Source organism: Myotis brandtii, unplaced genomic scaffold (assembly GCF_000412655.1).
Source record: "Myotis brandtii unplaced genomic scaffold, ASM41265v1 scaffold268, whole genome shotgun sequence".
Classification (NCBI taxonomy): Eukaryota; Metazoa; Chordata; class Mammalia; order Chiroptera; family Vespertilionidae; genus Myotis; species Myotis brandtii.
Window position 1 is genome coordinate 1,099,692 of NW_005360187.1, and position 23,124 is coordinate 1,122,815.

The window sequence follows — 23,124 nt, forward strand, 5'->3', positions numbered from 1 at the left end:
CCTAGGAACATTGACACTTAAGTGTAAGCAACGGAGAATAGAGCTGAATATCAATGAAGGAATGTGTCTAGTGGTGTTAATCCTTCTGATTTCTTTGTATAATACTGCTGAATGCTCCATTTCGCTGTTTTATAACAAGATTTTTAAAAAAAAAAATAAAAATCTAAGCCTCTCCCAGGGAGTTTCAACTTTATGGGGAAAGACCTTCATTAGAATTTTCCTCCACTTTAAAGGATTTGCAATTTGTTGTCAAAATGTTTATCTGGAAAAAAAAATGTTTATATTGAAATATTTATGGATAAATGATATAATGACTGGGATTTACTTCAAAATAACCTAGGGATAGGAATAGGGAAGTGTGGGATAGGAAGGAAACAGGGTTGGCAATAAGTTGACTTATTACTAAAGTTGGGAGAAGGGTATATGGGGGTTCACTTCACTTTTGTATATAATTGACATAAAAAACAACAACATTTAACTGTAATTTATCCAAGCCCATTGGGGCAGCAATTAGGAAAGAGATGATCCTCATAGGAATCCTCCGCTCTGTCCCATGGAGGCACCCAGGCTTCTGAAGGAAGAGAAACCACCACTCATCAATACCAGACTTATAGTCACATTGCACTTGCTTGTGCGTTTCTCCCCAGATATCTGCATGGATCCCAGGGCAGGCTTCTCAAGGTATTTTATTAAAAAAATGCCCTAGAAGGGAGTTTTCAATTGACCAAAATTCTTTAAAATTCTCTTCTCTTCTTAATATGGGCATTTGATAAATTCACCTTTCCAAGTGTGAAGCTTATCTAACCTTAATATATTTCTCATTGAAAGGCCTTCTAAGCAAAAAAAAGTCCACATGGAAAAACTTTGGAACTATATAAGAAATAGTTGCTCCAGAAACATGAGGTACAAGAAATGCTCAAATGTAAGAATAGATTTCAGAAAGTTCATGTTGAAATCAGTTGTATAGAAATTAGGTATCTATGTCTACGAGCCAAAGAAAATGGGTCTACATGATGGCCAAGTGTCTATGGTACCCCACTAAAGACTGTTATATGGATGACATTGTTGAATGCAGAAGAGACTTCTTTCTAAGCTTTCTAGTCTGAGGTCATCTGCCTCCAGACTAGAGAAGGCCTATGTGCTAGGCATGAGCCAGTGTGCAAGTTCTACTAGTGCCACTAACACATTGACTCAAGACCCATAGGATCCCAGGAAGGACCTGGGCTGCTGGGCCAAGATGAGAAATTATAAGCATACACAGGCTAGGTCTGGACCAGCTCTTTACAATCAGGGCTGATTTTGCCTTCTCGGGTATTTCTGGCAATATCTGGAGACATTTTTGATGGTTACAGCTGGAGGAGGGAATTGCTACTGGCATCTAGTAGGTAAAGACTAGGGATGCTACTAAGCACAGAATAGTCCCCACAACAAATAATTGTCCATCTCAGTGTTAGTAGGGCTGCTGTTGAGAACCCCCAGACTAGAGCAAATAGTTGTGACAATTTCCTTGCAGGCTCCACGCATGGAGGAACGAAAGTGCTCAGGAGAGCAAAACACAGAGCTGGCAAGAAGATCCCATGGCCAATCAGTCCCTGTAAATTCAGCTTCCTACAGGTCTCCTGAAATCTTCCACTTCTTTCCATCTCCACTGTGAAAATCCCAGGACAAGCTTTGCCTGGAACTCTGCAGCAGCTTCCTAACTAGTATGCCCACATCCAACTCTCCTCTGTCCAAAAGCCAGAGGCAGTGTGGGACAGTGGTCAGGCCTATGACCGGACTATATGACAATCCAGAGGCTCAAATTTCACCTTTGCTATGTGACCTTGGGCTAGTTACTTAACCTTTTTTTACCCCTGTTTCCTCAAATGTAAAATGGGAATAATAACAATACTTAGATTGTGAAGATTCAGTAAGTCAATATTTACAAAGCACTTTAAAAGTTTCTCACACAGGATATGTATACTGTAATTGGTTTTTATTATTTATTTTCAAATCATAAGTCCATCACGTCACTCCATTTCAATGGGTTCCTGTTCTGCTTAGAATAAATATCAACAAACTGAGCATGGCCCCCAAGTCCTGGATGGTCTAGCCACCCCTCCAGCCTCAACCAATCCCTTTGGTCTCTGTGCTCCAGCTACACGGGCCTCCTGTGAGCTAATGGAAGGCATGCCACTCCCTCCTGCCACAGGACCTTTGCACAGGCAGTCCCCTCCTCTTGAAATATGGCCCCCCCACCTGACCCCTCTTCACCTAATGAACTTCCACTCAGCCAACACATCATGGCTCATAACCACATCCCCAGGGAGCCCTTCTACTACCTTCTGGGTGTTCTCATTGCTGCTCAAGCCTTTCCTTTTGTGCACACCTATCCCAGATGTAATTCTGCATTCAGATTTCTAATCCTTTGATCAGACATCAGATTGTTCACTCATTCTGTCAATAAAGAGCTTTGACTGCCCAGAATGATTTGTTTTGTGAGTGAATGAGTCAGTGACTGCCCAAATGACTGACTCAATGAGGAGTGCTTAGCTTGTACCTCAGTCGAGGGTACTGCATTAGAGCAGTTGCTGCTGAAAGCTGCAGCGCCTCTACTTCATGGAAACCCCAAGTGCTCTGAGCTTGGCTGAAAGGGAGCCCCACAGCCTGGAGGAGCTGACGTGTACTATAGCCAGGGCCCCTGAAAATGCTCTTTCCTTCCATCTCATGAACCTCTTCTTGACTCAGTCAAACCAACTCCTCCACGCCTGCAGATAGGGAGGGATTATTTTTCCTTGTATGTGGTGGGAGCAGGGGGCTGTCTCCACTCATCCTAACCCTAGGGCTGAGGCTGACTCTAGGAACATCAGCTGCACAACATTCTGGGTCTGGGCCACAGCAGTCATTCATGCTGAAGGGTCATTTGGAAGCCAACTGTTTTCAGAAAACCACAGAATGGCAGTTTTGTTTTAATGTTTTGATTTTAGCATCAAGCAATCTGCTTATTTTTCCAAATTTACTTAATATGGGAAATGTAAACACTTTCTAACAACACTTGCTCAAATAATCCTATTAACTTTCAGGCGCGTGGCCTTGGCACCATGGCCTTCTGGCTGTTCCCGTCTGGGGCTGGCAGGAAGCAGGGTCCAGCACAGAAGGGCCCAGTGAGGAGATGTCAGTGAAGAGACTACACAAGCAGAGGTGACCAGGGCTCATGAAACAAATCAGACAGGTTGAGGCACCTAGAAAGTGGCAACGGAGGGCATTTGCTAGCGTATTTCAGGCCCAAGGGGCAAAAGGAAACATGAGTTAATGTCAGTGCCAGTGGGCGCCACGGGTGGGGCCCTGCCTAGAGGAGCTATGGTCATGGAGAGAAGTTCCTACTTCCCCAAAGCAAGAAGGGAATGGGGAGGAAATTCTCTAACCTTTTTCACATCCCAGCCTCCCACCTCCGACAGTGCCTCCTATGGGCCCTGGACCCACCAGTGTCAGCCAGCAAGGAAGCCCCAGGAATGCAGCACATGGGGGCAGCTTTCCTCCCAAAGAATGGCAGGGGCAGGAGGGAGCCGAGAATAACTGCGGGGCCTACCCAACCCCATCCTGCCTTAGAATAAAACCTTAGCTGACAGGAGTCTTAGAAATGCATTAAAGGGAGATTTTTCCAAGAAAACTTCCAGAGATAGAGCCAGGAGGAGAAAGAAGCCCCAAGCTCAGGCTGATGAAGTGCACACACCAACACCACGTTCAAAACCGAAGAGAAAGACAGCAGTTTCACTTTCATCCTCACTGCACGCTGGCACTAGCCGCGGTGAGCTCTGCAAATCTCTTCAAGTAAGCAGAGCACCGGGGGTGAGGAATAACAGAGTCTCAAAGTTGGCCACGGCCTCCTGCGGGTTCAGATTAAGATCCCAGGGATATTGGCTTAACCCAAAGATCAAGTCAAACGCTGCATTTCAATGATCACAATTCCTTGGTTCCCAAATTCCATCACTGGAAAACAAAAGACTTGGCCATACTTGACTGGCGGCTTGGCTTACGATGATAGTTCTCGATCGCTTTGCTCCTGGGAACTGAAGGGTCTGGTCTCCCCTTCAACACCTCATTCTCCAGGCAAGCTTGCCAGAGCCAGCCCCTTCTCTGCCCCCAAACACGTGAGTGAGTATGCGCACACGTGCACACACACACTCCTCCGCAAGTGCTTGGTCTGCCTCCTGCCCAATTCTCAAAATTAGAATCTAGCAAAACAACCATTATGTTGAGGAAATATATTGAACTCCACCGGAAAGGTGGAGGAAAGGAAGAGTGGAGAGGAAGGTCAGGCAAAGTAAAGGGCAAGAGAAAAAGAGGAGGAAGAAGAAAGAGGAGATTGGGTGGAAGAGAGGGAGGGGGAGGGGGACGAGGCAGCTAGAAAGAGAAAGAGTATTATTTTCATCAGCATTCATTCACTCCTTCCACAAACTTTTATTAATTCTTCCCAGGAAGCAAGAACACTCAGAGCCTTCCCCACCTCTACACTATGCCTCATTCTAAATCCTGTAATTCTAACTGACATGGAGGTTTTATGATGTCCCCTTCCAATGAGGACGCAGATCTTGATGTTTAACCTCTCCATTCTCAGGGTGGAGGTGTCCCCTGATTGTATCTGCACTGTATTTTACCCAAGCTTAGGAGATATTACGGGGAGACAGAGACCACTGCCCCTCACGCAGGGATTTGCCCCAAGTCCCGCCCTTCACAGGTCTGGCAGGCAGCTGGCATCTGGGCAACAGTCTGCTTCCCTCTGATGCCCCCGGCCCCTGCTCTGGCATATATTCTCCCACCTCTGCAATGTCTTTGCTTTTCTTCTATCCTTTCTGCTCTTACCAACCATGGCAAGAAGTGGTTCCCTAAGTAAACACTGATCTCCCCAAAGGGATGTGGTGAGGGAAGGAACAAATGGAAGGGAGGGACAAAGGTGGAGAGAGTAAAATTTATAGGGCTGACTAGAGGACTGGCCCGTTGAGGACTATCCCAATTTCATTCCCTTCATTGATATTTGGGCAAACTGAGGACCAGAGAGAGCCGCGGGTTAATGAGTAATGGAATACTGCAGCTGGAGAGGGCTGCTGATCGGCTAAGCTGTAGGTATTAATGGATCAGGTCTTCTGAATCTTAGCCAGGATTGGTATCTAAAAGGGAGTACAGTCTCCTGGGAATTGGGATCTGAGACCAGTGCCAATTCCACTGGGGAGCTACCTGGGGGGAGCTGGTCTATAGTCCCCAGAAAGCAAGCCAGAGTGAAGAGGTCAAAATCATCTACACAAAAGGCAAGTCCCAGGCCACCAGGCCCTCCGGGATCACAATCCTGCATGTGAAAAACACATCCTGTGTGAGTTCTCTCTGAAAATAAGTCAGGTTACATTAGAGATGAGACCCAACAAAGCTTTTCTCTTTTCCCTAGTTAAATAAACACACTTCTTTAAAAAGGGAGGCTACTTATGATGGGTTTTTTCACCCTGCCACCATTGGCATTTGGGGCTGGATAATTCTTTGTTGTTGGGGAGGCTGTCCTGTGCATTGTAGGATGTTTAGCAGCACCTCTGGCCTCTATCCCTAGATACCAGTGGCATCTCCTCTCCAGTATAACAACCATAATGTCTCTAGACTTTGCCATTTGTCCCCCCTCCCCCCCCCCCGCCCCGCCTTTCTGGAGTAAGAACCACAACTTTAGAGAATCATAGACTATTAACACGGTCATATGAGTCCAGGGCCCTGTTCACAATTAGAAATTCCAGGTCAGGCTGGCTGCGGCTCACTCAGCCACAGCTGCCAGACTCAGGCTATGAACTCCAGTCCCGAGAGCCCTGCTCACTGCACCAGAGAATTCCTGTTTCAGGACGTGATGGATGACCCTGGCTATGCTGTCTGCTCCTTGGTTTCTCTTTGTGTGATGTAGCTGCCCCATTCCTTGCCTCCTGGGGCTAAACCTGACAGCACCCCCACAGCATAAGAGCAAGTACTTTACGAAATTCCTCAAGAGGATGTTGCTCTTGGATTAGAAGAAAGGACCATAACTGCCCCCTTTGCCTTGCTATGTGTGAGGAGGTTGGAAGGCCATACATTTCTCTTTCTCTTTTTTAGTGGTTGACCTTCCCTACCCCATGGAGCTGCTGTGAAAGCGGAGATAACATGAAGTATGGCACTTGGAATTATTTAAGCTTTATGATTCACAGGCATTTAGATTATTTAACTACTGATTATGATTATTTAAGCTGAAAGATTATACTGCTCGAGCTCAGAAAATGTTTGTATTTCCATTAAAAAGCACCAGGCCAAGGGCCCTTTTGACTGACATTTTTCACTATTAAAACTATATATACAGCGCATGCTTTTGGCCAGGAGACAGTGTGGCCCTTATTTTGTTTTAAGATAAGAAAGTTGACTTCAAAGGCTGCCTCCAGCTAAGTCTCTCCTGCCCCCTCCCTCTGCCCCCACGCCAGCCTGTTGTCCTGATCTCCCAGGCAAGTTGGAAGAACCACCTATGGGCTCACTGCCTTCAACTTGTTTTTAAAAATATATATATTTTATTAATTTTTTACAGAGAGGAAGGGAGAAGGATAGAGAGTTAGAAACATCGATGAGAGAGAAACATCGATCAGCTGCCTCCTGCACACTCCGTACTGGGGATGTGCCCGCAACCAAGGTATATGCCCTTGACCGGAATCAAACCTGGGACCCTTGAATCCGCAGGCCGACGCTCTATCCGCTGAGCCAAACCGGTTAGGGCTGCCTTCAACTCTTTAATCAAAACTGGCTCTGCCATTCCCAGACTTAGAATTTCAAGCGACAGTGTACTCAATGGTTAAGATCATGGACTATCATGTCAAACAGATGTGTATTTGAGTTTCAGTTGTCTGGGCCTCAGTTTCTGCATCTACACAGTGGGGGTAACAATACTAGCCATCTCTCAGGAGTGGTGGAAATATGCTGGTGAAGTACTTATCCTCTGCCTGACATGTCATAAGCATTTAGCAAGTGTTATTAATATTAACATTGATCAATGGTAATATTAACTCCATCCCCCAAAGTCTCCATGCACTGAAGGGTATATATGCCTGGGCTAGCTTAATTCTCTGCAGGCATTTTCATCAGAGATAGTCCATTCCTTAAGGCAGGGAGAGTGAAGGGCCCCTGATTCTACCTGACATGATATGTAACCACTGCCTCCCTATCATTTTGTGAAACACATCTCTGCTTGGCTCATACAAACTCTTTATATCTAAAGAGTTTTGTGGAAAAAAAATGCAATGTGAAATAAAAAAAGATAAATTTTATTATGGTCTCATTAGAGAGGGCAGTGTACTGAACCAAGCAGTCATTTTTTGGCTTTTGGGAAAAGTTCCTGATTTCATATAGCGTTCCTCAAGAGAAAGAAAAAGAAGATTCCAACATCTCCTAACGATTTCCATGGTTCAGGTCATTTATTTAATGGAGTTAGGAATAGAATTCCACACTGGAAGGAAATGCAAAGACCACACTGCCGCCTCCTCCCAGATATGGGAATTACCTCTATGGTACCCAGAATGGGTGATTTTCTCCCCACAGGATTTGCTGACAAACCTTCAGGAGCTGCCTCAAAAGGCTGCCGAGTTCCACAAAGCATCGAAGGAGGTCTTCCCCTCCAAATTCTAGATCCCACCTCTACTGCAGTCTTCCAAACCAGCATAGATCAAGTCCAGTTCTTTTCTTACATGTCAGCCCTTTAATAGTTGATGGAAGCATCTGCCTCTTTGCCTTCTCTAGAACTAGAATCCATCACCCATCAGCTATCCCAAGTGTGGCAAGATGTTCAGTTATCACTCAACCTGTTCACTCACCACATGACTTGCCCACAGTGTACCAACCCTGGAACCCATAAATGAACTCAATGTATACTGAACACACATGCATATGAGCAAATGTCTGTTAGAAATACTATCTCTAAAGCTGTAGTTTGCAAAGTTGCTTTTAAATACTCAGTGAGATATCATAACAGTCGGCACGTATCTTTTCATACTTTATTTCAGCCAAGAGTGCTACTTGTTCCCAACACCCTTTCTCCTTTTCTCTTCCATTGGTACTGGGTACCCTGAATGTTAACTGGACATAGAGTCACCCAGCTAAAGGCTGCATTTCCCTGCTAGTCTTGCAGCTAAGTGTGACTTGGTAACTTAAATGATGGCCAGTGAGCCCCTTCCCCCACCCTGGTTCTTGCACCTACTTAGAATGTAAGCTCCAGGAATAAAGGGATTTTTGTCCTTTCTGTTCACTCAGAACAGTGCTTACGTCAGTGCCGAAGGCATAGAACAGTCCTTACAGGTCATGGATGCTCAACAGCTATGTAATGAATGAACTGTTCAGTGATTCAGATGTCCATGGATGGTACGTGCCACCTAAAGGACAGAGAGGTTCCTTTCTCCTTCCGCCTTTCTGCTGGCTTGACTGTGGCTCTAAACCACCAGTCTCAGGGTTCCAAGAGAGAAACAAAAATCACAAGTAGTAAGCAACTCATGTGCACGTATGTGACTGCCTGCAGCTCACACAGCCGATGTGGAATGAGCAGTCTTCATGACCTTTATGCCCTTTCTCTGTGCCACCTGTCCTCCATCATTGCAGGCAACTGAGAAAGCTGCAAGGAGCTTATCAGGGTCCTAGCTGACTTGGTTCACTTTTAGAACTGAGCAGGTGGTACATAGTGACAAACAGACTGTGCCATTCTAGGACACATTGCCATAGTACTTAATATGTTTAAAAACTGGACACATTGAAACATTGAAATTCTTCTAAATAAACCATTGGTTAGAGAAAAAATTGTAGCCAAAAAAAAATTGCTGAAAGCATAAGGCCAATTGGAATTTGAAGACAGAATCAGTGTATGCTAACTGTTTTGGGTTTACCTAACATATAATATACACACACACACACATATATAATTTTACTATTTAAAAATAACTTTCTCATAAATGTGTAATTTCATTCAGTCCCCATAACACCTCTGTAAGTTGGTATATCCTTCTAGCAACTAAGTTTATCAATTTTAAGTAATGATTGCCTTCAAAACTCCCCTCCCAGGCTCCATTTATCCTGTGTAAATTGCCAAGCACTTAGGATTCCTCCCTGAAGAAATGTGATTTGTCTTTTCTCATGTTGGCATGAAGTAAAGAATAAATTGATTATATTATTTTCTGCACCCTGCGTCTCCTTTGAAGGGTACTTACCTAATGAGTGGGTCTCTCAAAAAGGATCCTAGATCAAAGCGGCCAACAGGATCATGCCTTACCTCACTGTAAACTTCTTAAAATAGCTCAATGTATACAAAGGCTTTTGAGGCTATCTGGAGAAGATGTCTAAAATGCAACAATATCCAGTATATTAAGATGAATCTCACAACATCATCAGATAAGTTAAAAATGTAGAGGTCCCCTTAAAACCTTTCTATAACATAAACACAAGAAACCACCAAAAAATCTAAAATACACACTTTGAATTATGTAACTATTAACCATCTCTCAAAACCCTTATTCACTCAGTATTTATTACTAAATGGAACATATCAGTTAGCTTGCCTGTCTGCCTATTAAATTACTGTGCAAGTTTAAACGGTGCAAGCAAATGCACACAGATTGTACGTACTATATCTCATGGCCTTCAGCTCCTTTTAGCCACAGATATCAAATTCACCTGCCAGAAATTAAGTAATCGAGTTTTGGTTACTGGAATGTACGCTTATTAACCAGCATTAATAAAACCAAACATAGAGAATGATGTTCTTAATATTATTTTAATAAAATCCCCTTTAAATAGGAGCAAATGGAACAAAGCTGAACCACTAGGAAATGTTTTAGCAAGAGGTTTTAGATATTTTTCAAGTAAAAGAATAATCTTATACCCAAGGGAAAGTGAATATTATGTAGGTTTTAGATATTTTTGAAGTAGAAGACTAATCTTATACACAAGGGAAAGCCAATATTATGTTCTTCTATGGCTGGAAACTGTTAGTACCTTCCAGTGTGAGAATAATGACCGGCAGTTAGAATGCCAACCACTAAAGACCAAACTGAAGAAAGAGGTGTCGGGGGAAGAACCCTACTTGAAACACAGGCAAAGACCCTCCCTCGTCGTCAGTTCCCAAAAGGGTTCTCAGGCCGTAGGAGGGCACATTGCATTTCCCATGTCCCTCTCTACCCCAAATAGCCATGAGGCTCCTTACCTTTGGAAATAGCTTGCTAAGTGGGATTCCAAACTTCTTTGGTTATACAAGAATCTACTTTATTCATCTATTAATTTCTTTCAGGTATTTGTCTGTTCATTTCCTTCAGTCATTTTACTAAAATGTAAACTGGATAAGGTCATGGATTTGTCTCTTTGTTCACTTAGAACCGTACCTACCACATGGTAAGAGCTCAATGAATATTTATGAGTTTTTGAAATAATTTGTCCTTTTATTCCTCAAACACTTATTCGATCCTTACCACATAACAAGTTCTAGATATCCAATATTAAAAGGGAATTCCACTGCAAATAAAATAAAACTAACTCATGAGAAATCTTTAAATTAGAGGAATGAAGTAATATTTCCTAACTTTAAATTCAGTCTAAATTTAAACTAAGAAGAGGATAATTCCCTGCCCTGCCAAAGAAGAATGACAGGGAAAACATACACTATCTGGCACTTGTCCCAAAATGATATAACACAAAACTCTGGGTAAAAATGAAACAGCTGGGCCCTGGCCAGTTTGCTTGGTGGTTAGAGCGTTGGCCTACACACTGAAGAGTCACAGGTTCGATTCCCAGTCAAGGACACATACCTGGGTTGCAGATTTGATTCCCTGAGTCCTGACCAGGGTGTGTGGAGAGACAACCAATAGATGTGTCTCTCTCACATTGATGTCTCTCTCTCTCACCCACCCCCTCTCTCTCATACTGACCCTCTCACTCTCTCTTAAAATCAATGGAGGGAAAATATCCTTGGGTGAGAATTAACAAAAAATAAAAATAAGAGGAAACAGTTGGTTGTGGGTGTAGCTATCAAAAGGTGGCATGAGGGGTCTTTATAATGATAGAACAATATTGTGTCTTGACTATGATGGTGGTTACACACATCTATACATGAGTTGAAATTGATATGTCTCAATTTCACACCCACTCACACATAAATGAGTGCATGTAAAACTGAATAAATCTGAATTAAAGTTGATGACTGAACCAATATCAATTTCCTGCTGTGACATTGTGCTATAATTATGCAAGAGGTTACCATTGAGGGAAATGTTGGAAATGTACAAGAGACCTCTTTCTACTGTTTCTTGTAACTGTATATCAAGCTATAATTATTTTAAAAGAAATGAAATTAAAGAGCAGAATGCTTATCAAAACATTCTTTATATTACCAAAACATTGGCACCGAGATACCAATAAAGGAGCGAACCTATATGATAATATATTGAGTAATTACAAATGGAATTCTATGCTTGTGACAGGGAGAGTATTCCCCATTCAGTAAACAGAAGAAGCAGGATTTACAAACTATAAAAATACGATCTATTTTTGTTAAAAAGTAAAGAGTATTTGTAAAGGTATATACCAAAATGTCACCAGTGTGACATTTAATTTTGCTTCTTCATATTTCTTTTTCTTTTCTAAAATAAACACTGTTACTCAAACAAATATCTAAACTGCTTTCTATCCTCTGGGTGAGGTTCAGATAAAGTCTGTGGTGCTCTAAAACAAAAACCAAGACAAGTAGAAAGACTACATGGAAAGCCATTCTAGTTCCACATGAGCTACCTGCAAGAGTCACGAGCATGACCATCACATTATGACCCCATGACTTCCATTGTGAATGCTGTTTCCCAGGACCTGGGAATTCCTATCTGTAATTAAATGGATGAGAGTCTGGCTTATGCAGACTGGGATGCTGGACCAGCTGCTTTCCAATTCTAAAACTTGGTGCCATTTGATTTTGCAATGGATTTAACAGACACCACCTTTCATTCCAAAAGCCCCTTTTACATTTCAAAGCATTTTCACATATGCTGGCTTATATTAATTTCAGTTTAGTACTTTTAAAAAAAAAATCCCTACAACAATTCTATAGAGTAGACACTATTATCACCTTCATGTTGCTGAAGGGAAAACAGGAGCAACCAGACAGTAATCTCCTGTTAGGGGTGAGGGATGAGATTATATCTCCCGACTCTTGGCTTAGGGCTCCAGCTCTTTCCTCTAACACCACACAGCCTCTCCCTTCCCACCAGGGATTGGAAACTGGGTGGACTTGGCCGAAAGTTGCCTGCATGTTGCCTGCCAGTTGAAAGAAAATCAACATTGCCTGGCACAGAGTGAGAGTAATTCTGCCAATGATATACACATCTGACTGTTCCCACATACTTAGGTTGACTGGGTTAATGTCGAGTAACCAATATGGCAACTCAGCTTAATAATCAAGAACAATCAAACCAGTTGAAGGACTCGAACAGCCCAGGAGGTTGATGAATCTAGTTGCTGTTCTCAGTCAATACAATTGCCCTGTACCTTTGTCCCCACAGTCCCAGAACGGAGCCATAAGTGGGGTTCTGGGCTGGTTAAATAGTCAATGGGGTTCATATTGGGCTTAGTGAAGCGGGGCTTTGTTACTTTTACCAAAGGAATTAACAGAGGAATTTTGTATTTATTTTGTAGTGGTAGCAGATTAAGCACTTCAGAAATAATGTGGCAATTCACCAAAAGAGGTCTTAGTTAGGTGCTATCTGAAATCATGAAATTAAGTGGGAAAACATACACATGGAAAAGGTTTATATGTTTTAGAAAAATAAATCCAAATTTTAGATAAATGATACTCTTCACAAAGTATACTAAACGCATGATATATTTTCATTGGCTGGTAGCACCATTTACACTCATATATTCTATTCCATGTGCCAAGCCCTCCTCTGAGGACCTCTGCTCAGAACCACCCCAGGGAAGTGGTTACAGGAGGGAACTGGAGGATCAGTGACCAGTGACGGTCAGGTCACTTCCCTTAAGTCACCAGCCACCAGGTAGAAGCAATAGGATTTCTAGGTCTGATGACTCCCAAATCAGCATGTTTCACCATTATTTGTTCTCTCAAAATGTTGAAAGAATATGCTCTTTTTATGAAAAGGAAGGAATGGAAATTTCCATAAAATAGCATAATAAATCACTCCAGGAGATAGAGAGTTAACTTGGAAGCAATGAGAGAAACTAGGCTGCACACTAGGAGGCAGGAGTGAACAGATGAATGGAAAAGAATAAAGGCTGATGAAATCAATGTGCTGGTAGTGAATAGATTATTGATCGAGGCGCTTGAAATACTATGCTTCTTAGTTACATAAAATCCAGTCTCCGCATTCAACCTACTCACTTATTCAACAAACAAGCACTGAGCACCTACCACATGCCAGGCACAGTGCTAGGCAGGATGAGCACCACACTGACTCAAACACAGAAGTTCTGGGCTTGGTGGCGCTCACATGACTTCTTGAGAAAATGAGGTCATAGAAAGAAAGCTTGAGGTAGAAGGTTTTGGTTTTAATCCTGGCCAGATGGACTTAAGCAAATTACTTGAAAGCTTTCTGAGTTTCAGTTCCCCCACCTCTAAACTGAGGATAAAAATATCTGTTTTCATTATATCATCTTTTATTAGGAAACATTTGAGTTTATAGGTGAGAAAAAACTACTTATTCTTTGGTCTTAGAGAAACTGAGGTAGTTGATGAGAAATAAAAGTTTTGTCCTCATTATTAAATCTTTCAAAATGTTTCACTCCACATTTTCCATGATCTAAGCTCTCGGGTCTAATGTTAACCATGTGTAAGGCTTATGGGGTCAGGAGAAGGTCATTCTTCCATACCTAGCCACCAATTTCAAAGTCTATGTTACAGGCTTAAGATGTCATCGTTATGTACATTTCCCCTGATTGTGGAAGGAAGGTGGATTGAAATTATTTCTTGGTGATTATTTCATTTTAAAACTTATATAGAGACATGTTGCTTCTTATCTGCTTCTTTAGAAACAGATCCATAGCAATTGATTATTTCTAATATCTTTGAGTAATTTTCTCGGCTATGTTCTTCCATAATGATATTATTTCATTGTGAGGGCAAAATAAGACCTAGGTGGAGATGGATGTGCTATAGGCCCACAGGAATGACCACTACCCAGCATGCAGCCGTACTTTACTGATTAAATCAAAGAAAAGAGATTGGATCCAGTCTCCCCCCTTACCTAACCTTCCCCAGAAGGGGTGGGGGTGCAGTAGGATTTCCAAGCCTGTTTTTATCAGCTCAGCAAATCAGAGGCCTGCTTTCTAAACAAAGAGGTGCCAACCTTGAGACTCTATGAAAGCCAACACAAGCCAGGCATTGTACACAAGTGAAAAGAATATAATTAGCAAAGTTATAGTCACAATTAGGAAATACCTCCTCAGAGAAGTTTCCACTTAACTTGGTGCCCTGCTCAAATTACTATTGTGCTTAACGAGCCTCGGTCTCTGGGCCAGTTCAGACCTTTGTGACAGACCTAAGAATGCCATCCATGAAACAGAAATACAAAATCTAATGCTCAATGCTTTGTTCTGAATCACAGATGTGAAAAATGTGCAAAATGGATCATGGGAAGCTATAATTTAAAAAAAAATAAGAAGCGTAGTCCTGGAAATGACTAGTCAGGTGTTAGCTAAATTATTCTCTCTTCAAGCTCTTTCTTCATCTCCTCCAGCCTTCCCTTCCCCATCCCTAAAGAGAGATCAGAAAAGAGAGACCAGGAAACAAAAATGGGTACTCACTTCATCTCCAGGATCTCCTCCAGCTGTTTCCTCCTCTCTATTCGGAGGTTGGCCAAGTGCGCTTCCTTTTCAGCCAGGGACTGCTGTGTGGAGGCCAGGCGTGCCTTGGTGGCGTCCAGCTCCTGTCTGGTCTTCTCCAGGGCGTTCATCAGCTCCTCTATCTGAAAGGCACATGCAACGGGCTGTTACTGCTCCTTCATTCAAGCACAAGGCCTTGCTTGCCAGCCTGTGTTCAGAAATAGACACAAAGGAATCAGCCATCCTTGAACGGGACACTGCATCTTGTTTACTTTGTCCCTGGTTAAACACAAATGCTTCAAACACCGAAATGTCCAAATTTCTCCAAGATCCTCATTCAACTGGAGTGTCAAACAACCTTCATAGAAACCCGCTGATATATTTATTGGAAGTGGAAGGTGAGTGACATGACCCAATTTCAACGGTGTCTGGCAAAAATCTCAGGTATTGCCTCCCAGTGGGCGGAAGGCAACACTCAAAATGCACTGTGCCTGGCACCATACACTTCTGTGTGTAGGCCCCAGAGGATTCTGACAGCAAGTTAATCTCCGTGTTTCAGATGCATTCATGTTTGAACCCATCAAAGCCTTGTTTGGCAAAACTGACCTGATGTCCAAGGGGCCTCACCTCACCTCCCAGGCTCACAGTCAGGAAGCAAGATTTGGCCAAAGGTAAACAGAATTCCAGCCACAAAAGGTTCAAGTTTGGTTGGCCCCTGAAGTCTGAGAGGGCTCTAAATTTGAAATAAATGACATGTAACTTTTATAGGGTGTTAATACACCATAGAAATAAGCCAGACTATCTAATAGCCAGGGTTTCCAGTCAGGTCCCACCAAAACTGGACCAAGAAGCCCCAAAGTAAGGCCTCATTCTCCCAAACCACTGGGGGCTTTTAAACGCCGATGCACAAGAAACAGGGCTGGTGTGTATAGCTTTGGCCCGGGGACTTCCATGGAGAAGCTGGTGGCATGCCATCCCTTGCACAGATGCAGGCTGCAGCCACCCTGATTTAAAACTATGGACGTTCCAGGAAGTTTCTAGATTCCAGATCTGATGCTTGGGTTTCTAAGCCACCCCTTTCAGCTAAACTTGGCAGAATGGGACCATCCATCACTAAAGGCAAAGGAACACACTTCAGAATGTGTCAGTGACATGTTAAGTTCCAATTCATAAAGACTTTCTACATAATTTCTGCAGCTTTACATGGAATTTATTCAGAATAAGCCTTATAGCTCACATCCAAGGTAAATTACAGGCTTTTAAGATCATCAAACTCTCCATTTTGCCCTGATAAAAAGAGGAAACTTGATGACCATGTAATGTAATGTAACTCATAGCAAAACCCAATACAGTTTAATATTTTGCCCTGATAAAAAGAGGAAACTGATGACCATGTAATGTAACTCATAGCAAAACCCAATACAGTTTAAAAAGCAACGAATATAAAGGTTACCCTATTGAAGTCTCAGAACCACACCTGCTTAATTGGAGAATAACAAGCATTATTCTTTAACTTTACAAATATACAAAAATTGAAACACAACCACAAAATTGTTTAGTTTCTCATACAAGTTCAGAGAATGCCATACATATGACTAGAAGCCCTTCTACAAAGCAATATTTGGTGAGGCTGAAGCAGAGATTTTATTTTTCTTCCTTCCCTCCTGTGTTGATGCATTCAATAGCTGTGTAAAGAGATCAGGAGGCGTCCAAACAGTGCCTCAGGGAGACGCTGAACTCACCTCCTCCCACAAATACATTGAATGGACCTGCAGACAGAGCAATTCCACCTGAAGAAGAACTGGGGGCTGGCTGAACAGTGTCTGCACGAGAAATGACAGAGAGACCACATAGAAACAGGCAGGAGAGCTGTGGGAACCCATACCCACAAGTCAACCTGCAATAGGGGTGCAGCACCGAGGAGCCTCCTGCAGACACACTGGCCCTAGGGTACAGCACAAAAGCAGTCATTTAAAGAGCATCTAGACTAAATGGGAAAGAAATCAATCACCTGCTTAACTCTAGAGCAGTGGTTCTCAACCTTCCTAATGCCGCGACCCTTTAATACAGTTCCTCATGTTGTGGTGACCCCTAACCATAAAATTATTTTCGTTGCTACTTCATAACTGTAATTTTGCTACTGTTATGAATCGTAATGTAAATATCTGATATGCAGGATGTTATTTTCATTGTTACAAATTGAACATAATTAAAGCATAGTGATTAATCACAAAAACAATATGTAATTATATATGTGTTTTCCGATGGTCTTAGGCGACCCCTGTGAAAGGGTCATTCGACTCCCAAAGGGGTCTCGACCCACAGGTTGAGAACCGCTGCTCTAGAGCATCTGCCAATTTGGGGTGGGGAGGCGGGAACTCTCTCTGGGGTTGGAGGCTCCAGGCAGCACATTTGCTGTGTTCCCCCACCACCTTGAGTGCACAGGCAGGAGGTCAATCAGGAGCTCTAGCCAGCTGGCCAAGGCCACCCTAGTCCCTAGTGCACCCCAGGCTCTAGGCTCCAGGTCCCAGGCCCACACTGGCTACACCACTTGCCCTTGGGCTCCAGCCATAGCTCCTGTCCCCTCCCCCAGCCCATGCTAGCTTCATTGTCAGCTCCTGGGCAGTGGCTCTGACCTCCAGGACTCTCCACAGCCTGTCCCAACTACAGCTTCCACCTCACCAGCCAAGACAGGCTCTGTTATGGCTCATCCCTGGAAACCCTTGGGGCTCACCTGTTCTAGCTACAGTTTCAGGCCCTCGCATAGCTTGTTCCAGGAATTATCATGGCCCATGCCCACACCAGCTACAGATCCAGCCATCTGGCCAGACACCTGGCACACTCACTCTAGAAAGGGGACGCTCCTACACAAGGCCATCCTTCAAGTCCAAGAGAGCTGCTATTTTCACCGATTTCATAGATTAAAACTCAGAGAAACGACCGAAGTGGGAGACATAAGAATATGTTCCTAACAAAAGAACAGAACAAAATTCCAGAAAAAAAACCTAAATGAAAGAGACAAGATTACAAACCTAAATGTAATCTACCAGATAACAAATTCAAAACACTGGTGACAAAGATGCTCAACAAACTCAGAAGAAGGGCAGATGAATTTAGCAAGAACATCAAGAAAGGGACAGAAAACATAAAAAAAGAACCAACCAGAAGTGATGACTACAATAACTAAAATGAAAAGTATATTAGAGGAAATCAATAAAAGATTAGATAATACAGAAGGCCAAATCAACAACCTGACAAACAGGTAGTGGAAATCACAGAATGGGAACAAAGAAAAGAAAGAAAAAAGAAAAGGAAAGGAAAGGAAAGAGGAGGAGGAGGAGGAAGAGGAGAAATAATGAGGCCCTGGCCAATTTGGCTCAGTGGATAGAGCATCGACCTGGGACCAAAGGGTCCTGGGTTAGATTCCAGTCAAGGGCACGTGCTTTGGTTGCAGGCTCCTACCCGACCTGGGTCCTGGCTAGGGCTCCTACAGGAGGCAACCAATTGATGTGTTTCTCCACATCAATGTTTCTCTGTCTTTCCCTCTCTCTTCCAATCTCCCTAAAAAGCAATGGAAAAATATCCTCGGATGAGGATTAAAAAAAAAAGAAGAAAAAGAAAAAGAAAGAAATGATAGTAAGTTTAAGGAACCTGTGAAACAACATCAACCATAGCAACATTTGCATCGTAGTGGTCCCAGAAAGAGAAGAGAGAAGAAAAAAGGTCAGAGAACCTATTTGAAGAAAAATGTTTGCAACCTTCTCTAACCTGGTGAAGACATCCAAGTCCAGGAAGCGCTGCAAATCCCCTAGGTGTTAAACCCAGAAAGGCCCACACCAATACACATCATAATTAAAATACCAAGTGTCCCTGGCTGGGTAGCTGCATTGGTTAGAGCACTGTCCTGATACTCCAAGGTTGCAGGTTCAATCTCTGGTCAGGACACACACAGAAGAAGCAACCAATGAATGCATATATAAGTGGAACAACAAATTGATGTCTCTCTCACTCTCCCTGTCTCTCTAAAATAAATAAATAAAAATTTTAAAAATGCCAATAAAGATAAAGAGAGAATCTTAAAAGCAGCAAGAGAAAATCAGTTTGTTAAACAAAGAGGATACCCATAAAGACTATCAGCTAATTTTTCAGCAGAAACTTTTCAGAACAGAAGGAATGGTACAATATATTCCAAGTAATGAAAGAAAAAACCTAAAACCAAGAATATTCTTCCAAGAAAGTCTATCTTTCAGAATTGAAGGAAAATAGTTTCTGAGACAAGCAAAAGCTAAAGGGGTCCATCACTACTAAACTGACACTATATGGAATGTTAAGGGGACTTCTTTAAGTGGAAAAAAAAGGCTAAAAAATAAAAAATATAAGAAAAAATCTCACTGATAAAGGCAAACATTTAGTGAAAGTAGTAGATTAGCCAAGTATGAAGCTACTATTAAACTTAAAAGAGAAAAGTAATAAGATTATGTGTGACTACAATAATACATTAAAGGATACACACATACACACACACACACAATGTGAAATATAGTGCCAAAACACGTAAAAGTGGGGGAGGGGTAAAAAATGTAGTACTTTTAGAATGTCTTTGATCTCAAGTGACCATCAACTTAAAATAGAATGCCATAAATATATCTTGTTATATATGAATCTCATGGTAACCACAAACCAAAAGCCTATAATAGATACACAAAAAATAAAGGGAAAGGAACTCAAATTATTAAATAAAGTCATCAGTCTACAAGAGAAGAGAGAAAATGAAAAGAACAGAAAAGAACTACAAAACAATTAATAAAAGTGCAATAACTACATACCTATCAATGAACACTTTAAATACAAATGAACTAAATATTCCAACCAATAGCTATATGGTGGCTGGATTAAAAAAAAAAAGACATAAGCATATGCTGCCAACAAGAGACTCACTTCAGATGGAAAGACACACTCAGACTGAAAGTAAAGACTGGAAAAACACATTTCATAAAAATTGAAATGAAAATAAATACGGGGTAGCTATACATATATCAGACAAAATAGACATTAAAAAAGACTGAAACAACAGAGACAAAGAAGGGCATTACATAATGAAAAAAGGATCAATCCAACAAGAGGATATAGATGTCAACATATATGCACTGCATATAGGAGCACCTAAATAAAGAAATAAATATTAACAGACATAAGTGAGAGATCAGAGGTAGTACAATAATATTGGACAGCTTCAACACTCCACTTAGATCAATGGACAGATCTTCCAGCTAGAAAATTAACAAGGTAACAATGGTCTTAAATGAATGACATTCAATCACAGATATAAGTGAGAGATCAGAGGTACTACAGTAATATTGGACAGCTTCAACACTCCACTTAGAATAGATCAATGGACAGATCTTCCAGCTAGAAAATTGACAAGGTAACAATGGTCTTAAATGAATGACATTCAATCCAAAGGCCTTAATAGATATTTACAGAACATTCCACACCCAAACAGCAGAATACACACTTCTTTTTCAAGTGCACATTCTTCGGGATAGACCACAGTAGGCCATAAAACAAATCTCAATAAATTTGAGGACTGAAATCAAATCAAGCATCTTCTCTAGTCACAATGGTATGAAACTAGAAATCGATTACCAAAAACTCCTAACAAATACAAACATGGGGAGGCTAAATAACAAGCTACCAAACAATCAATGGGTAATGAAGGAATCAAGCAGGAAAGAAAAAATAAAATTTCTTGAAAAATATGAAAATATAATGATACAAAAATCTATGGGACACAGCAAAAGTAGTTCTAATTCATAGTAATACAGGCCTACCTCAACAATCAAGAAAATCTCAAATAAACAGTCTAACTTTACATCTAAAGGAATAAGAAGAACAAATAAAGCCCAACATGAGTGGAAGAAAATAATAAAGATTAGACCTAAAATAAATAAAATAGAGAATAAAAATATGTATAAAATAGAAATTAAACTAAAATCTGGTTCTTCATAAAGATCAAATGGATAAAACTATAGCCAGACTCATCAAGAAAAAGTAAAGAGTGGGCCCAAATAAATCCAACCAGAAATGAAGAGGAGAGATGAGAACTGAAAACACACAAAAAATACAAAGAATTATAAGAGAATACTATGACTAGGTATACGCCAACAAACTGGAAAACCTAGAAGAAGAAATAGACAGATTTCTAGAAACATATAATCTTCCAAGACTTAATCAGGAAGAAACTGAAAATCTGAACAGACCAATTACTAGTAACAAAATTGAATCAGTAATCAAAAATCTCCCCCTTCCCCCCCCCAAAAAAATTAGGACCACATGGCTTCACAGGTGAATTCTACCAAACACTCATGAAGAATTAATACCTACTCTTCTGAAACTATTCCAAAAACTTGAAGAGGAGGGAAAGTTTCCCAACTCATTCCACAAGCCAGCACTACCCTGATCCTGAAACCAGACAAAAACGTTGCTTTCACATTTATCAATTGTCTCAGTTTCCTCGTCTAAAACAACAGCACTTCGCATAACAAGTACTAGTAAATGCAAGTGTTAAATGAAGCAGAAGCCATGAATGCAAAGCCCTTAGTGCCAAGCCTGGAAAATATGAAAACAATACCTTTTTAAAAGAAGAGGCAGCATAGCACAGTGGTCACAGACAAAACTCAGGGGTTATTGCACTACTTAGTAGCAGGGTCACCCTCAGTGAGGCTTGTAAAGTGCAAGAGCAGAACTTACTTAGTTCAAAGGGATTTTGGGAAAATTCAGTGGGTTGACAGTGGGAACAATGCCTTATACTTGGTGGCTAGTACCTGGTGTCAGCTTTTATTAATACAGTGTCTGGTAAGTATTCACCCCAGGTTACGTTTGCTTACGACTGAATTCAGGATTTTGTGCTTGCTGTCACCTACCCGAAACCAACCACAAACACAGGCAAACACACCCCTGTGCTAACTGCATCGGTGAAGGCTCTGTCATGGAGGCCGGCCCGTTTCGCTGGGTGCGGTGATTAGAAGAGGTGAGAGTTCTGAAAGTAGACAGACCTGGGTCAAGTACTGGCTCCACCAAGAGAATCTTTGTGGCTTTAAGCCAATCCTAAGCCAGTGCTTCCCAAATGCTGTTGCACATTAGAATCCATTGGAAAGCTTTGCAAAATCCTCATGCTATGGTCACACCTCTACCAATGAAATAAAAATGCACGTGAGTGGGAGTTAGGCATCCGTATTTTATTAAAGATACTGATGATTCTGATGTCACTGCCAAGTGCAGCCAAGTCTGGGAACCCTGGATATTACTGACCTCTCTAAAGTGGGAAGGAAACAGAGCCATATACGGATTGGCGAAAGCCTACAGGGAGATAATATACATAAAGTACCCAGCCCTCTCTGCAGGACACCCCGGAAGTGCCCAGTGCATGACAGTGACCATCGTCCCTAGAATGGTTGCTAACCAGGCGACCTCTACCCAACCCAAGTGCCTTCAGTTCTTCCTGTCTGCACCTGACTTTCAACCATCTAATCAAATCCACTTCCCACTTCTGCTCAACTATTCCATGTGTGTGCTTAGTTGCTACAACTAGATTGCAATCCCCTGGTGGGCACGGACCATGTCTGTATCTTCTCTGGAAGCCCCGTAAGTACCTCCACAGCACCAGTGTCCACACTCAGTAATACCCGAGGAAGGGCAGGAAGCGGAATGCAAAATCGTGACTCTGAAACAGCCTCCTTTGACCCACTTAGTGCAATGATGGATGAAGTGTAAGCTCGAACTTGAGACTTTCCTACCCTATAAATCAGTGGTCCCCTTGCCATCCTCTCTGTTTGCCTCAAGTACCTTCTCTTTTCTACGGCGATAAGGAGGCCCAGTGACTCAGCTCCTCAGGACTTACGCCCATTGCCGCCCCACAGCTGCCAAGCATCCCCAGGAACCTGCAAGTTGCAGGCTGGCACAATAACAAAGTTCCAGGTTGAGCTGGAGTAGAAGCAAGTAGCTCTTCGTCCTGCTCTGCTTTCCACGGCGTCTCCACAGGGCCTGGGAGATGAGCACTCCTTCCTCCCCTCACCCCTGCCTCGGCGGGCGTACCCTGTGTGCTAGGCACTCCGCCCGCACAGTGACAGACCTGTCCTCAGAGGCTGTCTGGTTTGGCAGGCAAGCTTAAATCAAACAAAAATTTAATCACAGCTGTGGTTTAAAAATTCATTAAAGTACTGAGTGATGAGCACGAGTAAAACAGGAGCCAACCCTGCCCTAGGCCCATGGCTAGCCTCCCTGAAGGAGGCAGGCGGAGTGGCC

The 23,124-nt window shown here is 42.2% G+C and overlaps 1 protein-coding gene across 12 annotated transcripts in view; it reads right to left on the reverse strand.

Moving 5' to 3' along the window:
• ERC2 (ELKS/RAB6-interacting/CAST family member 2) overlaps positions 1 to 23,124 on the reverse strand; it is an 846,554-nt gene that overhangs the window by 339,635 nt on the left and 483,795 nt on the right. For all 12 annotated transcript variants that reach the window (XM_014541327.1, XM_014541320.1, XM_014541325.1 and 9 more), the window contains one exon: positions 14,803 to 14,963. In XM_014541327.1, the coding sequence (XP_014396813.1) occupies positions 14,803 to 14,963 (161 nt within the window). The remainder of the gene's footprint in view (positions 1 to 14,802; positions 14,964 to 23,124) is intronic.